Source organism: Sitodiplosis mosellana, unplaced genomic scaffold, assembly GCF_009176505.1.
Source record: "Sitodiplosis mosellana isolate CC-2019 unplaced genomic scaffold, AAFC_SMos_1.0 Smas_scaffold_6191, whole genome shotgun sequence".
Lineage (NCBI taxonomy): Eukaryota > Metazoa > Arthropoda > Insecta > Diptera > Cecidomyiidae > Sitodiplosis > Sitodiplosis mosellana.
Genome location: NW_022601432.1, coordinates 4,394,820 through 4,410,210, shown reverse-complemented (window position 1 = coordinate 4,410,210; position 15,391 = coordinate 4,394,820). Strand labels below are relative to the sequence as shown.

Here is a 15,391-nt window from a genome sequence, read left to right as displayed (position 1 = left end):
CCATCGTCTTTGCTTCAAATTGAAATTCTTTGACGCATGGCTGGCAAAAGCCACTCGAATGCATTAAAATGATGCAAGACCAAGAAATTTCATATAATGAGAAATGGTTGTCAAACATTTAAGGCTTTACAAATATAATAAATTTCACAGGAAATCGATAGCCGATTTGGATGTTTTCAGCCATGGTTCAGGAATAAGAAAACCGCGTGCATAGCCCCCCATCTCTCTCTCTCTCTCTTACTCGTGCTCGCTTTTCCTACGATTAAAGATGTGTCAAAAAGTTTTTGGCAGAATATTGAAAACTTTTGGTCTTCCATGTGGATTTTTGCTGTCGAGTGTATGTGTGTAATTAATGGTATAGGCGAGTGCAAAGGACATCAAACACGGAGAGCTAACGGGGCAAGAAAGAAAGAAAGAAAAAACAAGGCGAAAAAAGTCAACTGCACAAACAGCATTTTGTGCAAAACTTTTACTGGACAGCTCAATTCAAAACGAAACTGTACAAATGCTTGTTTGGTGCCTGTGCCATTGTCATACAATACACACTCGAAGAAATCGACGAGGGAGAGCGGCTGAAGTTACTGATTTTGCAAGAATCAAGCATACACAAGACGACTAACAAACTGTTTGTGTGTGTGTTTTTTTTTTTTTTTTTGCTTCGTTTTTCTTCACATTTTTTTTCTTTCTCTTCGTTCCGTTCAAACCCAAACAAATTGATGGCCGTTGTTCAGAACCTTGTGAAATTTTGTGCGTGCCACTGTGTGTAGCCATTAAAGTGGTAAATAGCACGAAGTAAATAAGGAATTCAAGTCAAATAAACACAACAATCAAATTAACGGAAATATAAGGCCTTTTTCCAACAGTTCTTTGATCGTTATATTCCTCTCTGGTTGTTCGTTTTTACTTTGTCGTTGTCGTCATTGTTGTTTTCACTCGTTTTCGTTTGCCATTTCAATTTGTTCTCGGGTTGTGTCGTGTGCAATTAAGAAATAAGATAGTAGCTAGATTGTAAAACTCGATCGAATCAGCCATGCAACGATGCGTTTGACATTGATGCGCCCCGCTACATGTCGTTTTCGAATCTGCGCACCATTCAAACGAACTTCTGTATACAAACCATCAAAACTCATTAAAGTTATTGCTCACGCAGGCGATACGTCAAACGAGAGAGAAATAGAGATAGAGATATGACACATCCAGACAGAATATATAACTTTTAAGATCCTATCGATCTGGAATGGGAATTAAAAACTAGACACTTTTCATCGAAGACTCGTGGTTTTGCTGAACTCATTCAATGGTGACCAATTTAAAAATTCATTCGATTTGATGCGACAACTTTTCCAACGCTTTAACCAGCAACCATCACATAGAAAAACGGCAGATAATCCAAAATGGTGTGTGTATCAATTTGGCCATTTTTGTACGCAATCAATGTTACATGCGTTGGCAAAAAAAAAACTGACAACACATCATCGAATTCCCATTTCCCTGCTTCCATCTCTGTCTGTCTAACTGGCTCTATTATCGATATTTCGGTACGATAGACCCGATACGATGGATGCAATCGTGTGTGTTCATACCGAAAATGCGTGTTAAAAAGTTTGTTCAGGTCTGCCTGTATTGAGCCTCTCTTGAACGTGTCATTTTGGAAATATTCGACGAAAATTCATTGCGATTCACAATGATAAAAGAAAATTCAGTGTTGATTTTGCTGTTGTTGTTGTTGCTGCTGCTGCTGCTTGGCTCACTCCAATTCGACCTCTTGCTCCGTTCGTTTGCTCGCTTCCACAACCACAACCATATACAACTTTCATCTAAAATTGCCCATTAAATATATTTTTGTTGACTTCGTACGCACATTTTACGCTACGTTTACTCGCTCACTTCCGTACATTTTTAAATGAATTTGAACTGGAAAAAAAAGATCGACGATGGCAACAAAAAAAAAAAACTGTACCACAACCAAGAGGAGGCAAGAGCGAGAGGGAGAGGAGAAAAAATCGTACTCAAACAACGATGGCGGCGCATTTGTGGATGTGTGCGAGTGTATAAATTGCGGCGTACGACTTTGTTAATGGAAAATTGTTGAAATTCAACATCTACGGCAACAACAAAATATACGGATTCGGCGTTTTTTCTTCTCGTACTCCTCTCTCGCTCTCTTTCTCTAGTTTATTTTTCGCTATTTATATGATGGCAATCGAAGGAGTAAGAGAGGCTGAAGCGCACAGTACCAGTGCAAATGACATGGTGGCTTACGAACGAGCAAACGAGCGAGAGAGTGAGTTGGCTAGTCGAGAAAAAAAAATGCGACGCGCTCTCGCAATTGGGCTGATTACGTGGTATGAGAACATGGGGTGGTATACGCACATAAACACATACACACAGAGACAGCAAGTGGTTTATTATTGCTGCTGCTGCTGCTATTACTACTTCTACATTTTATTCTTTCTTCCTTTTTTCCATAATTTTGCTGACTACACACAAATTTCGCCTGTGTGCACACGTTTTTAACGATTCACGTTTTATATTTTTTTTTTTTCTCCCTTCTTTAATTTTCTTTCATCGAATGCGTCGCTCGTTTTCCAATACGGTACAATTTAGCTTTTCGCATATATATATAAGCCGAAGACCGTGCGCATCGAAGAGAGAACAAAAAAGAAGGAAAACGACGACAACGAAGAGAAAGAGAGAAGTCAAAAGAAAAAACGAACGAGCGAACAAACGAAATAAAATCAATCGGATTTCTCGTTGTCATTTCCCGTTTTTCACTTTTCTCGTTTCGCACGATGCGTATAATAACACGAAATGCGATCCAACAACAACCATTTCAAAATGTTGAATTGTATATGTGGCTCCCATAAACAAGTTATTTGCAATGAAATGAACCTGGCAAATAAGAAAATTGACAAGCGCACATACACACTCACGCTCTCTCTCTCTCTCCCACTTGCTCTCTCTTTCTCTGAAAAATCCATACACAAGAATTTTCATATCATTTTTCTACTGCTGCTGCTGCTGCTACTGTTGTTGTTGTTGAACGACGAGTATGATCGTCGACGTTCGCCGCTTGCTTGAATTGCTCTTGTTTTTCTTCTGTTATTTTTTCCGTCGGCTTTTTCAAATTTTTTTTTCTGCTTCGAGTGCAATGTATCACGTGCAGCGCGTGGATGTTTGATGGATACGAGCAAGTAATCTTGATGGCATCTTCTGTTTATTTTCAATCTTAAAAATTCGTGACTCGTTGCCTTTTTCTTTCACTTGTCTCTCTGCCATTGAGCGTTTTGCACACATTTTCCATCGCAACACAAACATAACGAAGACAATGACCAAAACCAACAAACGAAATTGTGAAATATTCGCTTCTTTCTTCTTGCCATTTTCCAACATTCAAATATGTACACACCAAACACATTGGAAGCCACTCGGAACAGAAGCAACGCGAAGACGAACGAATGGGAAAAGAATAAACAGATAAAGACGACACGAATGTTATTGATGAAAACGATGTTTGCACACCCGGAAAATCAAATCGATTTCATATTTTATCGATGTTTTCATCAGTTCGTTGTCATTATGCGAGCCTTGAAAAAAGGAATTCATTTTCATTTCAACATGCAATACGACCATTGGAATGGATCCATTTTAATTTTTTTTTTCGATGGAAATGTCTAAATTTATCGCATGAAATCGGTTTTTCTTCGTGAATATTTCGTACCTACTGCAGTCAGTAATTTCATAATTTAGTTCTTTTCTTTCGAGTGGCTGACAATTTCAGCCTGAAAAAATCGTAATAAAAATGACACAACCCAAGAAAGTCCTTGTGAACGCTACACATTTTTCTGCAGTTTTGCTAGTATTCCAGGCGTTTATAACATGCATAAAATTTAAATATGTATGCATGCGGTGGAATTTGTGAAAAATTTCTTAATAAAGTCGCTTTGTGCAGGTCACTTGTAATATACAGATATCCGTTCTTCGTTTGCGCTAAACATTCTTCAAAGGGAAAGCGGCAGCTCAACGAAAGAACTTGAAGTACGTTGAGTGTCTGCAAAGTGAAATTGCGATAAGGTCGTCTCACTGTGTGCGAGTGAGTTGGTTGTGCCTCTGAAAATAGACTTCATTTTATATTTGGCCATAAAATGAATGCGATTTTGATGTTATTATGTGATTCAAGTGTACACGCTCTCCTCACACCCGCATACGCGCTCGTCGAAAATAATTGGGTTTAAGCGCAAAACGTGAAATCTGCATTATACCCACTATTTTACGAATGAAAATTAACTTCATTCGTTTATTGCTATTTGCGCATATAAAAAAGTGTTTCCATTTTTATGGCTCTCACGGATTGTGTGTTTAATTGAAGGCATTTTGGCTGGGCAATGGAAAATCTCTTGCTTGCGTTTTAAATGATGACATTACTTTGAAGCCACCGTAAAAGTCCGTTGTCCAATTCAATGGAATAATGTTTTGTGCATTAAAATCGAACAAAAAAAGTTGGATTTATTGATGCAATTGATTGAGCACAAAAAAAACAACTTTGTCCATTTCATCACACACACACACACACACACACCGATCTAATGGAATTTGCCTTCGTATGCTGCATCCCAGCACACCGAAGATAAACGGTTCGTCATCAACTTTGGCCAAATAGCCAGCTCTACTTAATCGGCTCTATTCATCACAGCCCAATTGTTTGGAAACTGTTTTACTTTTTATTCATGTTTCGCTATGAATTTGCACACATGTCACCCATACAACGAATAAATAGATTCTATAAATAATCAATTAAAATGATGCAAATCATTTAGCGATTACATTTGCGGTGCAAATCACTCAAACCAAACGATGATGCAGTCTATCGTGTAAGCGCATCGAGAGAAATGTTGTGTATAACGAGTAGCACATTATGTGGATATGTGGCATGTGTGTGGTTTGGTTTTGTTTACATATCAACGACGGATATATTTAGAAGTCAATGGTGAAAATGGATTGAGCCGCATCTCGTGTGTATCCACACATATCATCGGTGTGTGAAAACAGAATGTGCCGACAATGTGGAGCAGTACAAAGTGTGAATGATTGACCTAGTCACATGGGCCGTACACGCATAGCATACATTTATAATTTTCGTGCAAAGTGATTGCACCAAAGTGCGTGCTACCAATGTACACAGCATATCAGCTGTGAGTGTGAGAGGCGGAATGAACGAAGTGGCGTCGATGACGACGACGACGACGATGGTGATGATGACGACGACGATGGTGGGTTTAGTGATAGCAAGCGTAGCGATAACTGAGTGTGTGCACAAATGCATGGAAACATTGTATCATTAATAACATTATCGGAGGCGCTCAATGCTTCTTCTCGTCTTTTTTTTTCGAAGGAAAAAAAGGGGGAGAGATTTTGAAATGTGGAAAACATGCTATATCTCTTCACACACATATTCCAGTTCAGAATGTATGCAATCATCGTTATTGTTGTTATGTCAGTGATAACACTCTCGATTGCTTGCAGGCCGCGAGAATGTGTGCGACACACTTGTGTTCATCCATACAAATAATTCACACTTCAGTCCATCCAGATGATGAGCGGATTAGGCAAGATTGTATGATTAATAAACAGCGTTCTACTGCTGCAGCTGATATATAGGCACACACCAAGTGACTTTGTTTCATCAAAAATGCTTATGCTCCGCGAAAATTGGTCGCACGCTGAAGAAATCACGAAGCAATTCATGTAAATAGAAGGTGTATTTCCGCATTGAAATTGCAAACAAAAGGGCGCAAATTCATCCAAAAAAATCTACCTGCAAAGCGACAAATCCAGCGCCATCATACAAAGTTTTGCCAAAAAGGTAGAATCGGCATCAATTAGCTCGTGAACGGTTTTAACAATGAAAATCGAAATGATTTTGCTTTCATTTCTTTACCTATTTTACACGCTCATACTCATTCCATGACGTAATAACGAGCGTCTCGAGACATGTCAACGACGACGATGGCAACAACAACAACAACAACAACCTAAAACTTAAGACTCAACACACATTTTCAGCGTATAACACGCGCGCGCCCTGCTCTATTTTTGTGTACGACATACGCCAAAATTACATATTATATTTGGTGTTTTATGCCGATGAAATGGATGTGTAATGGTTTGTGCCCACGAAACAGCCTGTTGTACTCTATCTCTGAGTCGTCGAGTGCGGTGTCGATTGTGCGAAGCAGTGTCTTGTCTTGTTGTATTCATGAAATTTTTGTTCCTTCCATTTCTCGACAAAAGCGAACAGATACAGCGAAACTAAGAGGGCGCCGAGGCACATCGTTTGGTTGATCCAACGGAAAAATGTGCGTAAACAAAGGCATCTTCCGTATACCGAAAATGGGAAAGTGATACAAATCAAAAAAGGGGTTGGCATTTCTTATATATTGTAATGGCAATTCAACGCGAGACACCAGACACAGACCAAGTTTATTGTTCAACATAAGACGTTGTGATATGTTTCTTTGATGCTTCTTTTGTATGCTCTTTGTATGGTGTGACTACCATTGCCAGCCAAAAAGGGATCTTGCACGCGGAAAGAATAGAGAAAAACGAGAACATGAAACGCGCACATATTGGACGATTGAATGCCACCATTGAGTGTATACTAGACACACAGTCGAACATCACATCTTCATCCGTCTAGAATAGACTGTGTATTGTACGGTTTACGCGCGGCTGACTACATTATGATAAATGCATCTGAGTTTTGAGAGCACGTCGTACACATAGACAGACAGATAGAGAGAGAGAGAGCAAAACTGTATGAAAGGTGGCTGCTGTACGATATAGATATAGTCTTCCACTTCCTCTTCCTCATTCCGTGTATACGATGGATGTTATCATTTTCATGTGCATTATGACTCGGGAAATGAGTTGGCATCATTTTGGGACTTGGGGTTCGTTTTCGTTTCACATTCGATTTCCATCGTCTTTGCCACTCACTTTCTCGACGACAACGACGAAGATGGAGACTACGATGACGACAACAACAACAACAATGAAGACGATGACGACGGGTCGGAGCATAACGTGCTGGAGTTTCGACATGGGCTTTTATGCGTGTGCTCCATTTTGGCAAAAGGTTGCCGTTTTTATTATCATCAATGATTTTATGTGGTCTTTGGGGGTTTGCCAATTGTTTACATGATAAGAAATATACACACATTTTGGCTTGACATAAAGGTTACCACACACACACACACACACCCAGCATAATATCGTCTATATTGCGTTAGGTCAATGCCTTTTCTACAACATTATTATGACGAATTTTTTGGCGCATTTTTCGACCAGTCAAAACAAAACCCGACACATTTTTGTTTTGTAAACAAACCATCTCAATTCGGTGGAATCGATTTTATTTACAATGAAAATATAAGTAGTACTGTGTATACAGTAATTATATTCGTATTGATTTGCTAAGATTACGCATTTGGTTTCAACTTGAATATTTAAAATAAATTTTCGAGCGAATTTTACTTTTGAATCGACAAATTATTCCAAAGTTTCCCATTGCAAGCACATTCGATGAGAATGGGAGACAAATACCGTGGCTACACATGCAGCAAAGACCAAAACCAAACGGATAACGAAAGCTTTTGCACACAAGTTGCGTTGTCTGCTGCATGATGGCGCTGTGTATGTCCCATCGAAACGAACCAAACGATACACAAGCTTATATTCAAACTTGTGCTGTTTATTTTCTTAGTGACGAATTTCCAATGAGAATGTATACCTAATATCAAAGAACTGACTTCTTTTTTTTTGCTGAATATTAGTCTATTGCTCCAATTACTAAATCGCGTTTTTTCTACATTTATTTCCAGATTTACGGCGCTGACGGATCATTGTTACGCGCTGAATCAAGACGTGGTCGTGGAAAAGGACGAGGCGGTGGAGCTGTAAGTATAATCCACAACAAAACTAATTTGAATACGAAAGATTCTAGCAAATAAATGCACTCTCAACAAATTGTTGATTGTAAAACTGCAAAAAAGAAAAGCAAACAACAACAAAAAATCGTTCAATTTCCAAGGCAGAAATTTGACTTGCAAATCACATAAAATAGCAAAGGGTATCGCACACACACAGAAAAAAAACGAGTACAATTTACTCGTGGTCTTTTTGCTCTCTCCTTCTCTGACGATAAATATGTTGAAAGAAAATTGTTATAAAAGATAATTAAAGAGATATAATAATCTCATGGCAGTTTTTTGCTCTCTCTCTCTCTGCGTTCTTTGAGGCCTTTAGTAAGTGGTAGGAATTAAAAAACATTAACTACTTTTACTAGATGCAAAGAAAAATCGCAACCAAAACAACCAAGTAAATACATGCTCACGAATTTTTCATGAAACCTTGCAAAGCCTAATAATAGTCGTTAAAATAAAATAAACTAAAAATAAGAAGAAAATAAAGAAACACGAGCAACAACAACAAAGATCTGTGTTACTATAATAATGTACGGGAGAAGAGGGAAAAAAAATAAACGAATGGAAAAACACAGCAACAACAAGACGATGCATTCGATGAAGCGCATTCGAAAATTGTTCATATGGAAGCATTTGCCAAGTAACAGCTTGAACGGCTGAGAGTAGAAAAGAGACAAAAAAAAACAAACAAACAACGTAACAGAAAACACAAAATCCACGTACACGGATCGCCACAGATTTCAATCTTAATTAAAATATTTTGCTGATGCTGATGCTGTTGTCCGTTGTTGTGTCTTTCACATTCACCGTTCTTTCTTCTTCTTTTTTTCCGCTTCTCTAGTCTGCTGTTTGCTAGGCAAAATGCCTTGAATTCAACGATTCGTGTGACTTTATCCGAATAAATGAGTCTGTCGTGTATATATGTGTGTAGATGCAATGTGAAGAGAGAGAGAGAGACAAATAAAACGGCAACAACCGACAAAAAAAAATAGACAAACACGAAACGAACGATGCTTCATTATACATATATTGGAGTAGATAGTGTGAACGTACGGCCACTTTTAGCTATTTGTTTGTCCGCGGGCCTAATTTGCCACTGCCCCGGAAATGGACACCACATTTGATATAAAGACGATGAGGTAATGAGAAACAAAGCAGAAACTCATCAACGCAAATACAAACAATTTCTGGTATGCCGTCGAAGAAAAATAAAAATGAAGAAAATCAATGCAACATGAGAATGAGCGTAAAACCTGAAATTTCATCAGCATCAAATATCTTATTAGCTGATTGACCATTAAAATGCAACAATTGAAATATATTATCGATGCAGACATGCCAATTTTCGATATTGCTTGCCTTAATTCTAAGTCTTTAACTGCTCAATGTGATGTAACTGCAATCATAATATCGCATCTCTCTGTTCGATTTCAATGGAACTTTTCACAGCGCTTTCAATGCGCATCCAAGTGGTTTTGATCTCGACTGAAGCTCTCCAGCAACCATAAACACACCGTGTACAAACGCACAGCTTTACTCTTGCCCGTGTCGGAAAGAAATCGCAAACAAAAAAGTCAATTTTCTTCCATGATGCACTTGATCCAGGATATTTCACACGAATCTCAGTACATTTTTCTTACTTCATCCAAATCCGTGTGTTTCGTGTGCACGGTGGCATTTGAAATATTAATTAAATCGGTGAATTTAAAAATGTGAGCTACAAAACATACGGAACGATTTCATGTTGCAGCACCCAAAGAAGAAAAAAGACGAAATAAAATTTCATAGATGAAGTGGAACCATTGTAGCTCCACACACATACACACACAGCATGCAAATGCACGTTTATTCGTTGCAGACACATAATTTCTTGCAATGTATGCACAGCAAGCATTCATCAAACTGTTTTAGTCTTTCTTCGTTCGCTCAATTTTTATTCCTTAAACTTCTTGAGCGGTTTTTTTCTGCGGAGTGTGTGTGTGTGTGTGTGTATGCCGTTTTTTTCTCTTTACTTCTCTCGATTTTGCTAGCTCCTCATCGTCGTCGCCCCGAACGCATATGTGTGTACATAAGCGCGAGTGTATGTATTTTGTTGTGATTCGTTTATATTACTTTTTCTTCTCTGCGCTCTTGGTTGGTTCGTTCGTGCTTTATTTTTTTTTTTTTTTGCTTCGTTCGTTCATTATTAATTTTATTTTATTTCTTCGTTCGTTCGTTTTGCTCTCTGATATTATTTCTGCCGTAATATGTGAACCAATGCTGCAGCCAGTTGTATTGTTGTTGGTGCTGTTGTTGTGGTCGCATGTATCTTGTATTCATTTCATCTAGACTATCATTAAAATAATAATAATAATAACAATAAATGTTTCGTAGGTCCCTGTGCGCGCTCACTCTTTTTCGATCTCTCTCTCTCTCTCTCTCTCTCTCTCTCTTTCTCACTCTTTTCCTTCATATTCTCGCCATCCCGCTACCGCGCGAACTTCATGGTTTGTTTGTTTTTTGTCTTCTTCTTCTGTTGCTCATTAGACTTTCTGACAATCAATAAGGATTTTCGCTAGAAATGCGACCTTTGTGACTTGGAAATATAATTAGTTTTCGATATATCTAAAAATTGAACAGCCCAGCCCAGCTCCCGCCACGCACTCCAACCGCAGAGTTGAACGGTCATGCATGGAGCGAATTTTGGTGTATTTTTTTTTTCAACGAAATGAATATATTGCGATGAAACGAAATATGGGTGCGAGCGTATGGGCTCAAGAATAAGTGTGTGTGTGTGTGTGTGTGTGAGAGACCAGGGTCTTGGGCTCCGGTCTCAACCGTGCTGATTTATGCAATATTTGTGAATTACATACCAAACGTTTTCATTCTTCTCTCTCATATGATTAATGTGTGTACGTGTATATAATAAATACAATAAATACGTAATTATATAATGTACTTGTAATTTGTGTGCACATAATTTCTTATTTTGCTTATTTTCCTTCGTTCGTTACATTCGTTGTCTCGCTCTCATGTGTTTGTGTCTCTTGTTCGTAGTGCTTCTCTTCGGCTGCAGCTTGATCGCTACACAAAATCTCGTGGTAAAATTGTAAATTATTGGTTCCCTTTCTCTTTCTATCTCTTTCTCTCTCTGTCCATTCTGTGCTGTTGGCTTCATTTCTTTCGTATATTTCGATTCGCTCATTTTAATATTACTTAGTTGTTATCATTGTCTTGGTCGTTCAGCGTCATTTCCCTCGAAATTTCGATTTCATCGTTTCCTTAATACAAACAATTTTCATTTTCTGTGCAACGAATAATTTATTCTTCCTTTTTTCACTCTCTCTCTCTCTCTCTCTCTCTCTCTCTCTCTCTCTCTCTCTCCCGCTCTTTCTCTTTCCATTCGCTGCGCTATTCACTCGGTCGCTCGCCAGAATCAAACTATGTAATTAAAGCAGTCGCGTTTGTTCTTTATGTTCTCAAGTTCCTAGATCTATCTCGTCCGCATGCAGCTCCAATGTGCAATTTGATTTTGATGAACATGAACACACACACACATCCCATTTTATCAATTTCACTTTAAAAACCCATGGAAATGAGTAAGGCAAAATAAATGAAGAGACGAAAAAAACAATACTAAACACTGGTGAAGTTTAGTTTACGTCAATTTTGAGCAAAAAAACTATTATTCATCGGATAAGTTTTCATATGGGAACACTGAAACTTCCATTAAATTCAAGCGTTTCCACCATTTTTTTGTCTACCTTTTTTCATTTTGCATGCTTCAGCCGATGAATAATTATGCTTCGACCAGATAATATATATCAGTTGATTGTTTTGATTCATTGGAAAAAAAGAGCTGCTTAGATATATTTAAACGAACAGAACGAAAAAAAAGCAACAACAACAACAACAACATGGACAGTAGATGAATCGTTTTATCGATTCTTCATTACGGGGTCTATTGTGTTGAGTCGGTGCGCGCAACACACAAGACACCAATTCGGCTGAATGATTTGTCGGCTCATTGGTTTGGCCGATTTCATCGAATACGATACAATCCAAGCTTCGCTTCTAAACTCTCATTCTCTCTCTATCTCTCTTTCATCTCTTTCGTTGCCATTACATGCTAATGAAATTTTTCTTCTTGCCTGAAATCAGAAGCCAACACACACACACATACAACTAATACATTGCTGTACAACACAAGCAATAAATCGATTCAATTTAGTAGGACGCGAAATTTATGTGATCATAGCGAATACCGTTCCAAATAAGATTTTAAAAGGGTCGCAACGAACGACAACGAACCAACGAATGATAACGTAAAGTTGATTTTCTAACCCAGTGCACGCTGTGTATGTCACTTTGCGAGAGAGAAAAAATACACATATATATCTATAACAACAACTACAGCAACGAAGATACAAAGCCATTGCAAAGGAAGTTGAAGCTCACGGCGGAAAAGTGAGTCGCATTTTGTGGGAGATGACAGTATAAGCAAAATAATAAGCTTCCAAATGAAGAAAAAGGAAGAAAAAAAAACTAAGACACTTGAAAACAGGAATAAAAACTGAAACACTCGAGCAAAGACGAAGACGAGGGAAAAAAATGCAGTACACCTCGTCATATGGCGTGGAAAATGAAAAGACAAAATAGAATTACACGTACAGCAAGTTTTAAAATTACGAATTTCCCAAGCGAATTAGAGAGACAGAGAAACAAGACACATAGCTTTTGCCGAAGGTGGTTGATGGCGTAGTGTAAAGTAGCAAAATGCTGTGGTTTTTTGTGCATCTAATGCTCCATGAATTTCATTAGGTGTTGTATGTCTCCGTGGTGAACAGTGCAAGCGTACGTTTTTGTCTCTCACTCTCTCACTCTCTCTATCTGCTCCGTTGCGAACCGAACGAAAATTGCGAACTTCAAGTGCAAAATTAATAAATTACACTGATAATTAATTTTTATCTACGTGCCTCTATAGAGCCAGTCGCATCGTCATTCCAATCACATCGCACAACGCATTGAACGTTTGAATTAGTATTGCCTGTTTGATTCCAACTGAACAGAGAGAAAGAAAGACGCACATACAATCATTCACACACACACACACACACACACACACACACACACGGCGTGTTCAGTTTCCTCATTCAGCACGTATATACGGTACCGGTATCGAAACGTAAGGCATGTAATTGGGGAAGTCATGGAGATTTCGTTTTTATATTCTCATTCGTTGGCAGAATCTCAATTCCAAAAAGCCTCCATAATAACAATAAATTTCTCTTTCTCTCGCTTTCTCTCCGTCGCACGCTTGTGTGGGCGAGCGAGCGCTAACAAGCGAAGGAAATTTTCAAGTGCCTAAAATTTAATCAATTTCCATGTGAAGTGGAACTTTTTGGCAAGAAAGAGCCGGAGAGAAAAAAACACAAACACACACACATACCGTGTGTCTGATCATTGAACGTGTATGTGTGTGTGTGTGGGTATCGAGTGTCGATATTTTATTTCTATTCCTTTTTTCCTCACATTTCATTTCTCCGTTTGGAATGGAATCTCCTTTGTGTCAGTGTTTAATTTCGTTTTTGGCCTATGCATAATTGCGTTCGCATTTCAAATAACAAAATTTCATTTCGTTTGCAAATCGCAAACGTCGCCCGGTGCTATTGCCAATGTGATGTTATATTTGCACGAACAAATACGAAATACTAGTCGTTGAATACAACACCACTACCGTCAGCAGCAGCAGCACCACCACCACCACCACCACCACCACCACCACCACCAACATCATCACCAATGCCACCCCTTAATACACCATGCATCTCATACCCTTGATTGTCTTTGCCATCGCACCGATATTGATATACCATCGTATATGCGTTTTTGTATTCGAGGCACTCTTTCGTTCTCATTCTCATCCTCGGCAATCTCTTCACTCTCGCTCACTTGCTTGCTCACTTACTCTCGTCCGCCTATATGTGGGGGAGCTGAGCGTGTATCTGTTTATTTTATACATTTGTTTTTTGCTATCGATTTTCTCTGCGCACAGAAACTTTTGCGCGTAATTTCGATTTGAGAGAGCCAAGAGCTGATTGTGGCATGCACAAAAAAGACGATATAGAAGATATAGAATTTTCTATACCGTACAAGCTATACGAATGAACGAACGAACGAACGAACGAACGCTGAGTGTTGTAGGAATATGTGTAGTATCGAGGAAGTAGAAAGCATTCACCGTGTGCGCTCTCTTTCTCACTTTTGTGGTGGACGTGCAGAAAGGGAAGATGATTCTCCCGTCGAAATGAAAACAAAGAGAGCAAGCAACGGAAGAAGAAGAAGAAGTAGAAGTAGAAAAAAACACCTCATACACAGCAGCACATATACACAACTAGTATTGGGAAAAGCCATCGAGATGGCAGGAAAACTCGCACATATTTGAGGCGAACGAGCGAACGAACAGTGATGGGAATCGGTTGTGTGTGTGTTTTCTGCCGGTGCAGAAAATGATGGCATGCACAGTAAAACTTGCATAGTTTCTCATTTTAGCGATGAAATTGTGCATGAAATCGTTTTGGAATGCAGCCGCCTGATGACTGATTCAAAAGTATAATCAACATTCATTTGAACGAGAATAAAAAAAAAATAAAAGTTGGGTCAAATGCGCGTCTGTGGCCTGCCAGCTTGATATGGCCAAATAATCATGGACGGGTGAAAATGGTGTGTGACTGGCCCCGGCTTAATTTATAGTTTTCTAGACGATTCCTCTCTTGAAAATAAACACTTTAGATTCATTTAAGCTCCACATAAAGTCCAGCAAACAAACACACACACACACACACACACATGCACATATATAGTCAGTCAACTGTAGCCGCACATTGTGTATGGCACGAATTTGTGCGTGTGTTAAACATTGTGTTAGTTATTTTTTTTTCTCTCTCGATTTAGTTTCCTGTTTTAGCTTGTGCATCGGCATAATATGTCGGGATATGTGTGTAGGTGTGTGTGTGTGTGTATGGAGAATCAACATCGCCATCGCCATACACCATTCGATGAAAAAGGACCAGAAGCGCTATTGCACTCTAGGTTTTGCATCATGGTACGCAATCTATAAACACCATTCTCATTCTCTATTTTTAAGTCATTTTTCGAATCGAAATACGGAGTGAGAGAGGTAGAGAGAGGAGAAAGGCGATCCCCCATCCGATTTCCATTTCTCACAGGAACATTTCATTGAATATGCAAGCAAACACATACACACATCCGCACGAGCACATACACTGCCGCAAACACACAGGCACACACGTTTACGCTCACGCATTTCGCATCGAGCAAAAGCACGGACACAATCTCAAAAATGGATTGAATATGAGGGCAAGAGAGAGAGAGAGAGAGAGAGAGAGAGAGAGAGAGAGAGAGAGAGA

The 15,391-nt window shown here is 38.9% G+C and overlaps 1 protein-coding gene across 8 annotated transcripts in view; it reads left to right on the top strand.

Moving 5' to 3' along the window:
• The window catches only part of LOC129576761 (methylcytosine dioxygenase TET), a 97,476-nt gene that overhangs the window by 24,252 nt on the left and 57,833 nt on the right, over nucleotides 1-15,391 (top strand). For all 8 annotated transcript variants that reach the window (XM_055462378.1, XM_055462377.1, XM_055462372.1 and 5 more), the window contains one exon: nucleotides 7,881-7,955. In XM_055462378.1, the coding sequence (XP_055318353.1) occupies nucleotides 7,881-7,955 (75 nt within the window). The remainder of the gene's footprint in view (nucleotides 1-7,880; nucleotides 7,956-15,391) is intronic.